The 15,558-nt window shown below is 44.3% G+C and overlaps 1 protein-coding gene across 5 annotated transcripts in view; it reads left to right on the top strand.

Annotated features, from left to right (window-relative positions):
* KIAA1210 (KIAA1210 ortholog) overlaps window positions 1-15,558 on the top strand; it is a 292,927-nt gene that overhangs the window by 73,105 nt on the left and 204,264 nt on the right. For all 5 annotated transcript variants that reach the window (XM_073599308.1, XM_073599311.1, XM_073599306.1 and 2 more), the window contains one exon: window positions 12,634-12,710. In XM_073599308.1, coding sequence (XP_073455409.1) covers window positions 12,644-12,710 — 67 coding nt within the window. In that variant the 5' untranslated portion in view covers window positions 12,634-12,643. The remainder of the gene's footprint in view (window positions 1-12,633; window positions 12,711-15,558) is intronic.

The raw sequence follows: 15,558 nt of genomic DNA, 5'->3' as shown, positions 1-15,558 counted from the left end.
CTACTACCCTCTGGGAACAGCCCTGGTCTAGGAATCTAATTCTCTCAGCCTCCAGGCCGTTGGATGTAGCTGATCCTGAGAAAGTAAGTCTGCCAATACCGAGAGAGGAAGTGGGTCTGCCGTGTTCAACTGTAGGAGGGTAGTGAACCATGGCCTCCTCGGCCAAAAAGGGAATCGCAGCTTCTACCAGTGCTGCTGAATTCTTGAGTTTTAGAAGGAACCTCGCTATGAGGGGAAAGATGTAGCTGAGGCGAAAGTTCCAGGGATGTTGGAGGCAATCCGTTCCCTCCGCTGAAGGAAAGGCAATCCTGGACAAGAATCTCTGGCACTGTGTTTGCTGGTTTTGCTGCAAGGTCTATGTCCGGTGTGCCCCAGGTCTAAGATATGAGGGTGAAAGCTTGGGGACTCAGAGACCACTCGTTGGAAATAAAGCTCCTGCTGAGTGAATCGGCTAGGAGATTCTGAACGCCCGGGATGTAAGCCGCTCTCAGATCCAGCAGGTTCAGCTGTGCCCATTCCATCACCGGGCGGACTTCCTGCATCATGGAGGTGCTCCTGGTGCCCCCCTGCTTGTTGATGTAGGCTACTGCCACTCTGTTGTCCATTCTCAGGAGGACTTTCTTCCCCCTCAATTGAGGGCTGAAAGCCATTAGTGCTTGAAAAGCTGCTTTCATTTCCAGCACATTTAAGACAGAGTCCTGATTCCTGAATGGCCAGCGGCCTTGAGCCACGTAATGTTGATAGTGCACCCTCCAAGCTGGCGTCTGAAGTCACTATTTCTTGACGGGGGTGACTATTTGTTTGCATCTCCTCAAGTTGCAAGGCCGTGCCCACCACTGTAGTGATTGCTTGACCTCTTCCGAGATGGATATCGGTTGGGACATGGATGAGCCGTCCCACTGGTGCAAAAAGGAGGTTTGAAGGGGTCTCGAGTTCCATTGCGCCCACTGGACCATTGGAATACTCGCTGACAGAGAGCCTAGGAGACTGAGGCATGCTCTGGCTGGTAAAGATGTTGCCAAGATTGATTTTCTCACTCTCTGGATCAATAGAGGGATCTTCTCCAGTGGCAGTTCTACTGTTTGCTCGGGTATCCATTTCGGCCCCTAGAAAGACCATAAGAATAAGACAATATAGTGCAGCGCTAAAGATACACTGGTATGTACCTCCTAAATGTGTGACATATTGACAAACTTCAACAATACAGTGACGTGCTGTGAATGGACAAACTAATGTCTCTAAAAGATGTGACACCCTCACAGTCCATAAGCGGTGAGAAAGTGGGGAGTCTTCTCCAAAACGAAGGGGTTAACAGTGTCTTAGGGAAATTATGGACACTCGAGTGGGGAGGAGACCACAGGTAACAAACACTTCAATCTTCAAGAAGACAAGATGGGTACTCTTACCGGATCCATGGGACGCATCTGCCGTATAGCAGTGCGTCTGTAAGGCAAAGGAGGTTATTAACCAGGATATCCAACCAGATGATGTCCTCCAGATCTCAATCACCAATGGAGGGGTGGTTGTCTTGGACAGGCGGAGGATCTCCAGTACACCCGATCTCCAATACCGGAACAAATCGATCAGAACTGAATGATTCTTGATGGACCCATGGAGGAAAAGAAAAAGGAACTCCACATAGTGTAGATCAAAAAGCAAGGTTTTTAATGTCCAAAAACCGTACAAAATACAGGTGATCACAAGCAGATAAAAAGTATAAACATGGCAATGTGGGAAGCTAGAATAGCTGGCCCTACGCACGTTTCGACCACACAGTCATCAACAGGGGCATTAGTTTAGAGACATTAGTTTGTCCATTCACAGCACGTCACTGTATTGTTGAAGTTTGTCACTATATGTCACACGTTTAGAGGTACATACCAGTGTATCTTTCTACATGTAGGTTTAGCGCTGCACTATATTGTCTTATTATTTTGGGAACTTGGTTTGTTATGTGCTAGCAGCTGTAGTTGTTCAGTTTTTAGTTTGTTTCACTGGTAGCGCAGCATTCTCTTTTTATTGTGCCCTAGAAAAACCATCCTTTGGGTGTGCTGGATATTGCTTTTCTCCCAATTTATTAGACATCCCAAGCTCTGTAGCGTGGAGACTAGAATTTCCCGGTGCTGCACAAGGGAGTCCTGGCTGTTTGAGAGAAGGAGGATGTCGTCCAGGTAGTGGTGGACTCTTGGACCTTTTTCTCTCAAGAAGGCTATTACTGGCAATAGAACCTTCGTAAATGTTCTGGGGGCAGTTGAGATCCTGAACGGGAGACTTTGAAATTGGAAGTGGCAAGGATTTACTGAGAAGCGATGGAATCTCTGGAAAGCGTTGTGAATCGGGATATGCAGGTAGGCCTCCTGGAGGTCTATGGAAAGCATCCAGTCTCCCAGATTTATGGCTTGGAGGATCGACTGCAGGCTTTCCATCTTGAATGACTCTACCCGGATGGATCGGTTGAAATTTTTTAGGTCCAAGACCGGACGCAGATCCCCAGATTTTCTTTTTGACCAGGAATAACGGAGTAAAACCCCCCTTGCCTCTCTGTGTAGGTGGAACCTCCACTATCGCCGTTTTTGTAGAAGGACCTGGATGTACTTGACTAATAGCATCTTTTTCTCCCGAGATGGTAGGAGATTGGTTAGACAAAACTGATCCTTTGGGGGACGTCTTCTGAATGACCATCTGTGCCCGAATCAGACGGTGGCCACTGTCCAAGGGTCCTTTATAATTTCCGCCCAGACCAGCCTGATTTTTGAGAGTCTGGCTCCCACCACTGCTGGCTGGACGGACACACCTTCAAAAGAATTTTTGGTCACTGGAAGCGGGAGTCTTGGGCTTGTAGAATTTCATGAAGGACGTCTGAGTATTTTTCCAGCTCCTTCTATATTCTTTCCCAGGTCTGTAGGCTTTTGCATCTCTGTATCTCTCCGGGAGATTGCGTTTTTAAAGGGAGGAGGTCTCTGTTGCTTTGGTCTTTTTATCCGAGGGGATGAGCCCCGACTTTCTGCCGGTCACTTTTGAGATGGCGGAGTCCAACTTTGCCTCGAAGAGGTTCTCCCCATCAAACGGAATTCGGCACCAGTTGGACTTGGAGGCAGGATCCGCCGCCCAGGGCTTTAGCCATAGCGCCCTTCTGGCCATTACAGAAGCCAGCATGGCCCTTGATGCAGATTCAATAGCATCGACAGATGCCTCTGCCACAAAGTCCCCCACGAGGCTCAGTTCTTGCAGAGCTTTTACTATCTTCTCCTGGTCTGCGCCCTCCAACAAGTTTTTCGGGGTTTGAGGACCAGCTGGAAATGGCTCTACCCACTGCTGCAAGCGCTACAGCCTCTCTGCAAGCTCCTCCTGCCGATGGGTAAGCCCTTTTGAGATCTATGTCGATTTTTTTTTTTTTTTTTTTTTTCTATCGAGCACATCCCTGAACGTTCCTGCGTCCTCGATAGGAAGTGTAACATGCCTGGCCTGGCTAGGCGCATCAAGGATGCGTCCACCACAGGGGGGGAAAACCAGGGGGGTTACTTTAGGCTCTTTGAGTGGGTACAGTTTGGCAAGTCTTATTTAGACTGGATATTCTCTCAGGTCTTTGCCATTCCTCTTTGATTAGATCATCCAGCTGTTCAATGAATGGGAAAGCCTCTGGGTCCCTCTTGAGATTCGTAAAATATTTCCTGCTTTTGCTGGAGCTCCTGGGGTTCCTCCCAGTTTATCGCCTCCTTGACTGACTTAACAAAGGGCTCCATTAGAGAAAAATCAAAGCCAGCCGATGCTTCCAATCACTCGTTATCAGATGGGGAATCCTGCTCTCTTGATGTACTGGCGGGAGCAGGAGAGGCACTACGGGTTGAAAATTCCGTCTCTGGGGGCAAGGCCTGTGGAGCTGAAACTCCAACAAATTCCCTGGTATCTGGTTCTTTTTCTTTGGTGGCTTCCTCGAGGCACCTGCGGCAGGCCAGCTTATCTGGGAGGGCAACAGCGCCGCATACCAGCATGTGTTTCCGGAGGGAGGGGATTGATGCGCTGGAGATCGATGTCTGCTCACAGGGGATCTTCTATGGTAGGAGCGACTGTGTCTTCAATAATATCTGGATCGACTCCTTCTACGACTCCCCCCTGTGGCCCGAGCGACTTCTCCTCCTGCAATTTGGAGGAAACCATTTTGTTTTCATTTCTGGAACTTTGTTTGATTTTCTTTAATAAAAGTGGGCCAGCAAGCCCTGAAAATGAATTGTTTATGTGGAGCTAATCATTTGTGTGGAGCTAAACACCCCAATCCCAATATTACTATAAATATCTAATCTCAGCACAATGTAAATCGCACCCAATTTTCCTGCGAAGTCGCACTTTCTCTTAACCGTGGGGGCCCGATCTTGCACACAGGCCCACTGAGCTCATCATTGCGTATCATCACATACAAGCACATGGGCTGGATGCTAGAGGTGGATCAGCGGGGATGAGTGTGCCAGGACAGGTAAATGTGTCTCATCTCTGCTTCCTTGCACCATTCTGCATATCATAGATGAGGAGAAGAGGGTAGAGCGGTGGGACAAGAGCAGGAGGCTACGATGGTAGGGCAGATGTACCAGATGTACAGGGGGTACAGTAGTGGAAGAGATGGTAAGGGGGTTACAGTGGTAGGACAGAGGAGCACAGGGGGGGTTCAGTGATGGGCCAGATGAGAAGGGGGGGGGGGGGTTACACTGGCGGGGCTGAAGTGTGTGTGTGTGTGGGGGGGGGGCTAAAGAGGTTGGGCAGTTTTGCAGGGGGTATAGTGGCAGGGCAGAGTAGAATGGAGGCACATCGGTGGGGCAGAAGAGCAGGGGTTCACATCGGTGGGGCAGAAGAGCAGGGGTTCACATCGGTGGGGCTTCAGTGAGGGGACAAATGAGCAGTGTGGTACAGTGATCTGAGGTGTCAAGGTGCAGGAATTGGGGCTGATCTAAGGCATGAGAATGCAGGATGTTAGTCACTATTACTCAAGTAGTTTACAGAATTTACTTTTATAAAAAATCTCTTTTGTGATTAGTGTGAAGTTAACAATTTTTTGTTATAAAATCGGCATGCTCAATTTCTTTGAAAACATTTTTCGGCACACTGTGCTCAAAAGGTTGCCTACCCCTGTCCTATAGACATGCACACATACTAGAGACAATCTAATGAGAAGGAACCCAATCATGTGTTTTTTTTTTTTGAGCTGTGTAAGAGCAGAAAAGCCATGCAAACACGCAAAAGCCATGCAAAGTTACAGATGTTGGAACTGAACTAGGTTCCCAGTGTGACAACGGGACACGCACAACGGAGCCACCATGCCTTCCCAAGTGTGGTTTCACACACTACGCCACTGTCCACCCCAAGCAGAGAGAATAGCTAGGAACATCGGTTCCCTTTTTATTTTAATTTTTTTGTAGATTTTAGGAGACCGCTCAGCTTTACAAATGCTTTAAGATATTTAAAAAAAAAAAAGCCCTTCTGTAATGTGACCAATAATAAAGCTAAAACAAAGAATGTTTGAATCCCCTTACTTGGTGCTTTTATAAAACAATGGTCTCCTTTGTCAAGGTGCAGTTCATCTGCAAGGTCTTTGCTTGCTTCTTAAAACGAGTTCCCCTTTGCATTTCCATTGTTTTTTATTTCTGGTATAATTTGTTCTAAAACTGTAGAGCACTTGCAATGTAGCCGAGTCAATAATACAAGTCCACCTTTTGACTGGTATATAAAATAGCTGCTGGTCATAATGTTCGTTCGTCTTCTTTTTTTTTTTTTTTCTTCATGTAATTACTGGCTGAATGTGACCCCATGCACCAAAGGCATTTCCTCCCTGTTACATTTTTAAAAAAACATTCACTCCAGACAGATGGTCTGCATTACTACGAGCTCACACAGAGGTGGCTGAGAAACATTTGTTTAAAACACTGCAAGCCTTTGCTATAAATGAGAAACCTATATTACTTTATAAACCAATATATATACAAAAAGAGGAAGGGAGGGGGAGTACTATAGTTAGATGGACTTTTTTTTTTTTTTTTGAATTGTAACATTAGCTGATATTTTGGTGTTCATGCTTGGGCGAAGGATGCTTTGGATTACAAAGTATACACACTTTGGAAATGCTAAGTGCTAGTTTACATTTGTATTAGCCTTCTGAAGTGATCGATGGTGGATCACCCTTCAGAAGGCACTCGACAGGAGGACCAGAAGCGTTTTTGCTGTCTCCTCACTGCCTTTTTTTTTAACCCCTAAAAACCCAGGCCACTATGCCGTGTTTGCAGGAAGACCCAATTTAGGTGAATTAGTTGGGTTTGGTGGGAAATTCTGCCTGTTAGCGTAACAGGAGGGAAATCTCCATTACCGGACACGCCAAAGGGAAAAAAAAAAACTGACATGGGTCCTAACCATTTCCTGCTCTTTCAAAACGTTTGCCATGTTTCATTATTGGTCTGTTTTAAGGACACTGTACCAAATTTTGGTTTTCTCGGCAGCATGACAAATGACTCGTGAACCTTTTGTACTATCTTAGTGCAAAATTTCACATTTCGGGGAACCCTTACTAGAACCAATTCAACAGGGGTCAATGAGTAAAAATTCCCCATACATTGGGATTCAGTAGAAAATATGCAACCTTTACAGCACTGGTCAGGATGCCACCCTTAAAGTGATTGTGAAGGCTTGCCTATTTTTTTTTTTTTCTTTAAAACCCCCCCCCCCCCCCAAAAAACAAAAAACAAACCTGTTATACTTGCCTGCTCTGTGCAAGGATTTTGCACAGAGAAGCCCCGATCCTCCTCTTTGGTGCCCCGCCAGTGCTCCTGGCCCCTCCCCTTTTATTGGGTGCCCCCATGGAACGCCGCTTTCCCTGGGGGCACCTGTGCGTGCATGCTCCCAAGAACTGCTGCTGCGTCCATTGACACAGACAACGGGACTCGGCCCCGCCCCATGCCACTGGATTTGATGCACAGCAGGGGAAGCCAATGGCTCATGCTGCTATCAATCTGTCCAATGAGGAGCTGCTGGGCTTGTGTACATCGTTGGATCAGATGGGCTCAGGTAAGAAAAAGGGGGGGCTCTGGGGGCAGCTGCAACAAAGGTTATTTCACCCTAATTTAGCATTGAGGTGAAAAACCTTGAGACTTTACAACCACTTTTAGTGTTGTTCTCCTGACTTTACCAAGTGTTGTTGGCCCTGGAACTATGGAGGCACCATTCAATGGGAGGTCAATTAGCCAGAGTTTCAGGAACCCCTAGCAATTTCTTGAAGAACCCTAGAGTTCCACAGAATTCTGGTTTAGAATAGCTGGCATAGTCCCGTTTCCAAAATGATATTAAATATTGCACTTTACATATGAATCCTTCCCCTAGCCACCTTCTGGTGAGCCTCCTCAACCTATTTGTTCAGCCTGATTTTTAATTTACAAGTTCACTGGTGAATTGTTTACCCTGATGGAGTTGTTTTACATTCTGTAGAGTTTGGAATACCATACAAAAGTTTCACTATCACAATATGTCTGACCTCAAAATAGAAGGTACTTTTTTCAATAATATGTTCCTTGTCTTTAACAAGGAACTTCTTCTTATGTCTTATAATTTTTTTAAGCGGAAATTCAGAAGGGAGATTTCCAAGATTTGTGAAAAACACAATGCAGACAGTCGTGCACTGACCCAACATGAACTGAGATTTTGTGTGCGGATTAGTTGTGGTAGTTCCTTTTTTATATGACTCTAAAATGTTTTTTGTCAAAACAAACACGTGATGATGGGTTTTTCCTTGTTTTGACTCTTGATTTCACAAGTGATGTGTATTGTCTCACACAGATATAAATAAAAGGATCACCAGCACTGCCAGCTCAAGTGTCAGTCTGCTAAATCTATTTCTTCATATTTGCTCATCCATAGTTTTAAAGCTGGCCAAACTAGCCTGAGCGTGTTTCTTGGTGTGACTACTCACAGGGTCATTTTCCATAAATATTGCCCAGCTCAGACTAGCAAGCATTGTTATAATACTTCAGACTCTCTTGGAGCCAGTTGCGGTAGTTCCCTGAGAAGGCTAGGGATGTGTGTTACTTATTGGTGCTCATTTTTTTTTTTTTTTTATGTACTACTCTCCTCTGTGGGTTTGCATTCAGTACTAATTTTAGGTCTATAGATTAGATTACTGATTACTGGAACTGATTACATACAGCTTGTTCATTTCAAGTTTTTTATTTATTTATTTTTTCTTTCAGTGCATTAACTTTAAATATTAATATAACTGCGTTTAGGGCAGCTTCACACTGATCTGCTGCGCTTTGCAGCACAGTGTACTTGTGGTTTTCATGCGGGTTAGCTGCGCTTTCCCATAGACTTCCAAAAGTCCTGCATGCAGAACCAAAATCATGGGACGCAATAGAAGTCAGTCTATGGGAAAGTGCAGCTAACTTGCATTAAAACCTGCACTGTGCCTGGTACGAGTAGAGGAATAGTTTGCAGTAGCCTGATATTGCACCTGTGATCCATGGCTTGACTGGCTCCTGTAAAATAAATAATGCACGCATCCCTTTTTTTTTTTTTCCTGCGAAACGTGCACTATTTTGTTTTTTCTAAAGGTGAGCCTAGCCTTCACATTCAGCCATGTTTATTTACGATTTACATTCTTACTGTAGCCATCCTCCTGGCACTCTGAAAGGAGATGTGCTCCTCTACACAGCAGCCGCACTGTTTGTCCCTTCCCTCCACTGTCCAATCGCATTAAAACTCTAAGGGGAGTTTATTAAGACTGGCGCTGACAGATTCTGGAGCAGTTGCACATATCAACAAATTGCATCTAGGCTTTCAGTTTCAAAACGTAACAAGCTATGGTTAGATACTGATTGGTTACTATGCACCGCTTCTGTCTGCTCCCAGTTTCAGTAATTTCTCCCCTTTGATTTTTAGTGAATAGGTTCACTATTCTGAAGCAATGTGTGATTGTGCAAAAGGAGATAAAGGACGGGAAGAGTGGCTGCAAACAACTCTGTAGCTGCAAGATTGCAGATCCTAAGTGTATTAGAGCATCCAAAGTACAGTGGATATAAAATGTCTACACACCCCTGTTAACAATGTCCAGGTTTCTGTGATGTAAAAAAATGAGACAAAGATGAAACATTTCTGAATTTTTCTACACCTTTTTTCTAATGTGACCTATAAACCATACAACTCAATTAAAAAAAACTGAAATCCTTTAGGTGGAGGGAAGTAAAAATTAAAATATGGTTGCATAAGTGTGCACACCCTTAACCACTTCAATACCAGGCACTTAGACACCTTCCCGCCCAGGCCAATTTTCAGCTTTCAGCGCTGTCGCAATTTGACAATTGCGCGGTCATGCTACACTGTACCCAAACAAATTTTTTTATCATTTTGTTCCCACAAGTAGAGCTTTCTTTTGGTGGTATTTGATCACCTCTGCGGTTTTTGTTTTTTGTGCAACAAATAAAAAAAGGCAGAAAATTAAAAAAAAAAGCTTGTCTTTTGTTTCTGTTAATTTTTTGTAAATAAGTAGGTTTTCTTCTTCAATGACGGGCACTGATATAGCTGCACTGATGGGCACTGATAGGTGGCACTGGTATGCGGCACTGATGGGCACTCATAGGTGGCACTGGGCACTCGTAGGTGGCATAGATGGGTACATATGGGTGGCATAGATGGGCACTGACAGGTGGCACCAATGGGCAATGACAGGTGGCACTGAACACACCGATTGGTGGCACTGATAAAACCTATTGGGGGCATTGCTGGGCAGATCTGAAACATAATGGTGCCAATCAGTGCCCATTTGTGGGCACCGATTGGCACAGATTGGGCACATGTGGATGGCCATGGGGTACATACCTGGCCATTCACATGTTGCCCCTTCGCTGGTGGCCCTAGTGGCGATCCCTGGTGGTCCAGTGTGGTGATCTGTCAGGAGAGCTGCCGATCGGCTCTCCTCTACTCGCGTCTGTCCGATGACGCCCAGTCAGGATAACTGAACCACCGGCGGGAAGTGGTTAAACTAATACTTTGTTGAAGCACCTTTTTTATTACAGCACTAATTTTGGGTATGAGTCTATCAGTATGGCACATTTTGACTTGGCAATATTTGCCCACTCTTTGCAAAAACACTCCAAATCTGTCATTATGAGGGCATCACCTATGCACAGCCCTCTTCAGATCACCCCAAAGATTTTCAGTCAGATTCAGGTCTGGGCCATTCCAAAACTTTAAACTTATGGTGAAGACATTCCTTTGTTGATTTGGATGTATGCTTTGGGTCGTTGTCATGCTGAAAGATTAAAGGGGTTGTAAACCTTTGGTTTTTCACCTCAATGCATTGAGGTGAAAAACCTCTTACAGTGCAGCAGCCCTCCAGTGCCCCCGTTTTTACTTCCCTGAACCCTCTTTTTCTCTCACCAGGGACGAGCACACCAGCTCTAGCCATTGGCTCCCGCTGCTGTCAATCAAATCCAGTGACGTGGGCACCGGGGGGCATTGCCGAGTCATACATTCGGTGGCTATGGACGCCGAATGCTGGACTCGGGAGAGCATCCGCAAGCTAACCTCCCTCAGAAGCGCTTCTCTGAGGGGGTTATCTGATGTGGGGAGTAGCCGCCGGGCACCCCAGAAGAGCAGGTTCGGGGCCACTTTGTGCAAAACGAGCTGCACAGTGGAGGCAAGTATGATATGTTTATTTTAAACAAAAAAAAAAAAAAAACCCTTACAATCACTTTTTAAGTTCCTTTTCATGTTCAGCTTTCTAGCAGAAGCCTGAAGGTTGTGTGCCAATATTGACTGGTATTTTGAACTCTTCATAATTCCCTCTGCCTTGACTAAGGCCCCTGTTCCTGCTGAAGAAAAACTACCCTAAAGCATGATGCTGCCACCGTGGGTATGGTGTTCTTTTGGAGGTGTGCAGTGTTGTTTTTACACCAAACATATCTTTTGGAATTATGGCCAAAAAGATCAACTTTGGTTTCATCAGACCAGAACACATTTTCCCACAAGCTTTTGGGAAACTTCAGATGTGTTTTTGCAAAATTTAGCCGGGCTTGGATGTTTTTCTTAAGAAAAGGCTTCCGTCTTGCCAATCTACCCCATAGCCCAGACATTTAAAGACTACGGGAGATTGTTGTCGCATGTACCACACAGCCAGTACATGCCAGATATTCCTGCAGCTCCTTTAATATTGCTGTAGGCCTCTTTGCAGCCTCCCTGACCAGTCGTCTTGTCTTTTTTGTCGGTTTTGGAGGGATGTCCAGTTCTTGGTAATGTCACTGTTGTGCCATATTTTTTCCATTTGATGATGATGGTCTTCACTATGTTCCATAGTATATTTAATGCCTTGGAAATTCTTTTGTACTCTTCTCCTGACTGATACCTTTAAACAATGAGATCCCTCTGATGCTTTGGAAGCTCTCTGCGGACCATGGCTTTTGCTGTAGGATGCAACTAAGAAAATGTCAGGAAAGACCTACTAGAACAGCTGAACTTTTATTTGGGGTTATTTAGAGGCACTTTAAATGATGGCAGGTGTCTGTACTGACTCCTATGCAACACGAGTTTTAATGGGATTGCTGAAATCTGAACACAGCTACATCCCCAGTTATAAGAGGGTGTGCACACTTTTGTGCAACCACATTATTTTAGTTTTTTATTTTTACTTATTCATTTTTTTTTTTTTTTTTTTTTTTTACATCACAGAAACCTGACATTTTAACAGGGGTGTAAACTTTTTATATCCACTGTATAGCAATATATGTACTCAGTAAAAATGTAAATAAAAAGTCTGTAAGGTGGCATACACCTTGTTGGGATGTAACCTCTTATAAACCAGCACACTTTTATAAAACTGCTGCAATTCCTGGAGGCCAGGCTATGGACATTTAGTCCTTACTGACCTTTATAGCTGTAGGCACTCTGAGACAATTCATCCTCCAATTCGCAGCAGAAGTACCAGTCTTGGTTTCCCCCTCCTTTTGGAAGGCCCCTGAGACACACATGGGAGCACAGCGAGCTTGGCTGCCTGCGAGAATAACTTAAATTACTCCAATGCTTCTCTTGAGAACATGAGGATAAAATGCTTCTCGGTGCTTGCAACTAGAGAGGTCAGTGAGTACTTGCTTTAAAGCTCATTTACTGCTTGTTAACAATATGTTAATACTTGAATATCCATTGCCTGGCCACAGACTCGCTTTAAAGAGCCTGAGCAGTTGTTGCATAAGTGCAATATGGAATACCCTCAAACCGTCTAAATGCCTTTTTTGTATATGCAAGTTTTTAGCCGGTAATTGCATGTATAGTGTTTTGTTTTTGGATTAACTATTTCTATGTGGTGTTTGTGGTGTGTTTTTTTTTTTTTTTTTTAATCCAAGCATTGTTACCGTTGAAAACATTTAAATGTAAATTCAGATGTTACTAATTGAACGATATGGTGGCTCAGACACTGAGCTCCGAAACACAATCCTATATGGTTTGAATGGGCAGTGTGCTGTCAATCAGATCTCACCTAATGTATTCAAATGAAGAGTGTGCGCATTTTGAAGGAGAGCATTCTCCCTAATTATAAGCCTCATATGCTCTCAGAATATTGCTGCAAAAAGTCTGGCCTGTTAAGAAAGACTAACGTGATGATTTCTTTCTTAGTGACACAATTATGGCTGCAAAATCAGCAGAGGGAACACAGACCATTGAGAATGAAGAGACCCCTGGAGACTGCTCAGGTAAATGTACATTTTGTTTTTTACAGTCTATAGACTGTCCTAACGTCTAAACGCTTCAACTCCGTAAGGTTTACTCCCGCCTTTAAAAGCTACCTGTTCTTTGCAGTGGAATTCCTTCTCTTGGGTCCTCCTGCTCCTCCCTTCCTTTTGTGGCATACCTCCTGGCTTGATCCTGAGCCATGCTGCCTGTGTGCCCCACTCCTTCATCACAGGAGCCAATAGCTCCCATTCCCTTAGCACAGCCAGTGAGATTGGGAAGTGAGAAGAGAGCCCCTGCAGATGTGCACAGCGCTGGATCAAGTGAGGAGGTGTGGGGGCGATACTGTTGCCTAAACATTTTTTACCATCATGCAAAGAATGCATTAAGGTAAATGTTCCACTTTAGGGATAATAGGAAAACTACTATTAAAAAGGTACGTAAAGCTGGGTGCTCCCATGCTCATGTACTTATGCAAAAAAATTATTAAAAATACTGTACAGTGGGGAGAAGGTCTCTTCAGGTGGCTTCAAGGGAAACCCTAAACATTTACAAATCCTTTAAATAACATGCTTGAGGGATGCATTAAAAATGTTTTGTGGCCAGCAGCAGGTTTACAAGAAACAAATAGCACAGGCTGTGGCTTTGCTTCAGGAATTAGGATAGGATAGAGAAATGTAAAATTTGGCCTGGCCATCTGCAGGACAGTTTAAATTTTAATAACTGGTGTATGGCTAACTTTTTATTTTATCATATTTATATGGAAAAAGGAGGGGTGCAGTGAATGCAAGAGATTATCATTTGAGGTGTTTTAGGTGTACACTATTATTATAATTATTTTTATCTGCTGCTGCAAACAAATGGCAACTCCAAGAACTGATGATCAGTAACATGAATGTTGCACTCCTACAAAAATGACACCATCAACATAAAATAAAGTAAAGAAGGGAAAAAAGGAAAGCCTCCAACATATTTACTGAAAATCTACCCTGTCTTCCTAAAAAAGGAAAAAAGCTCTGTTAACATACAATAAGCATAAAATAATTTGAAAACTTCCAAATTACCCCTGAAACAGTAGCTCACTTTTAAGGGAAGCAGTGCAGCACAGTAAAAAAAGTTGGTCTGGATAGGACAGCAGCTAAAAGCCTAACTAACCCTAAACTCTCTCCCTATGCAGTTTGTCGATTTTATGCTGATACTATGGCTCCTCTGTACCACAATTCCATCCCCATTTTTTTTTTTCTAGTTGGCTGGCTTATCCAAAAGTCCCCTTGTTGGCCCTTCTAAGCTTGCTAGCCATGCCATGAATTGTAGTTTTAAAAAAATAATTCCCCTGGGTTCATCTGCACATATATTCACCAGGATGGCAAATCTTGAACCCACAAAGTTTGCCTTGAACCCATGCTAGCAGTGAACCTGAACCCGATTCGTAGTCATCGGGTTAAGTATAGCTTGTTAATTATTTTTAAGTGTGTGTGTGGTGTGCGCGCGTGTATCTGGTAGTATGTTTCTCCCTCGGGGTTATTGCAAATGAACGCAAGATAAACCGTTACAGGCAATTGGAGATATCTTCAAGATCTGATCGTTGAAGCTCAGTTCACATTGCGTAGCAAGACCAAGAGCTCCCGCTGCACAATTTTGACATTCTGCATGTCGCCTAGGGTAGCCTTTTCACTTGAATGGGGTGACCTACATGCGTTTGTCATCTGAAAAGAAGCTCTTGCTCTTTTGGACGATAAGCTTCACGTGACTTGTGAAGGTATTTGCTGCATGACCATCACGCCAGAATCGCATCGTGTTTGGGGTGCCAGTGCAGGATAATGGCAGCCAAACACATGAAGCAAGTTTTTGTTATGATTGCCACATGATTTGGGATCATGGGCAGAATCACAGCGATTCTGCCCTTGATCCCAAATCACAAGACATGAATGGTGCCTTGGGCTAAGGACCAAGCACTACACAGAAACTTTAGGAGAATTTTAAAAAGTAAAGGACTTTACAGGTTTGTCGCGTACATGGTGGCAGATCCTGATGTGTAGAAGGAGACCTCTCGTAGAGCCCCGGCTCAAAGGCCACTGATGTTGCTACAGTGGCAGTGAGAGCGTGGTGAAGTTGAGTTGCCTGTAAGATCTTCTGGTCACAGAGGTGCGTGGTAGGTGCATCACCAGAGTTGAGCTGGATGGCAGCAGAAACAGCAGACCCCAGGCTGGATAGATGGCAGCTGGCAGCACAAAGCAGGTAGAGGCCCAAAATAACCAGGCAGTATACAGAACAGACAGATAACTGGATGCAGGGTCAGGCAAGCCAGGTTAGCAACGGATGGTCAGATACAGAAATAAAGCGGCAGGCAGAGGTTAGCAATACAAGATACGACAGATGAGCAAGAGGTAAGCGGAGTCTAGAGGCAAGCCAAGGTCTGGGCAGGTAGAGTTCAAGAGTGGTTAGGGTAAACCTGGTCAATCATCGGAACAAGAACAGGAACACTGGTAACTGCTGCAGATGAGAAAGCGCCATGCTTCTTGTTTTCCAACCTTGCGGTCACTTCATTTGCAGTATCCTGCAGGCTTATTATAGAAGGGACAGTAAATGCATTCCTCAGGCTGAATGGGATTGTCACACTTTTTTTTTTTTTTTGTATGAAAATTAGGCAGACTCCTGTTGAGATATTATTATACCAGAGCACTTGAAACATGCACATATTCTCGTAAACTGTGTCAAAAAGCGACTAGATGCAGTGTTTACCATGCATGCCAAACAGACAAAATCAGATCAGGATTTAATAGAATGCAGATTTTGATATTGTGGAGTGTTAGAATTGGGCCAGTATTACTTGATTGTGAGGACTGTGTATTATTTATTGGCTTGGACTAC

Source organism: Aquarana catesbeiana, linkage group LG09, assembly GCF_042186555.1.
Source record: "Aquarana catesbeiana isolate 2022-GZ linkage group LG09, ASM4218655v1, whole genome shotgun sequence".
In the NCBI taxonomy this organism is placed as follows: Eukaryota; Metazoa; Chordata; class Amphibia; order Anura; family Ranidae; genus Aquarana; species Aquarana catesbeiana.
Note: the sequence above shows the minus strand (reverse complement) of the source record. Positions and strands in the feature narration are given on the sequence as shown.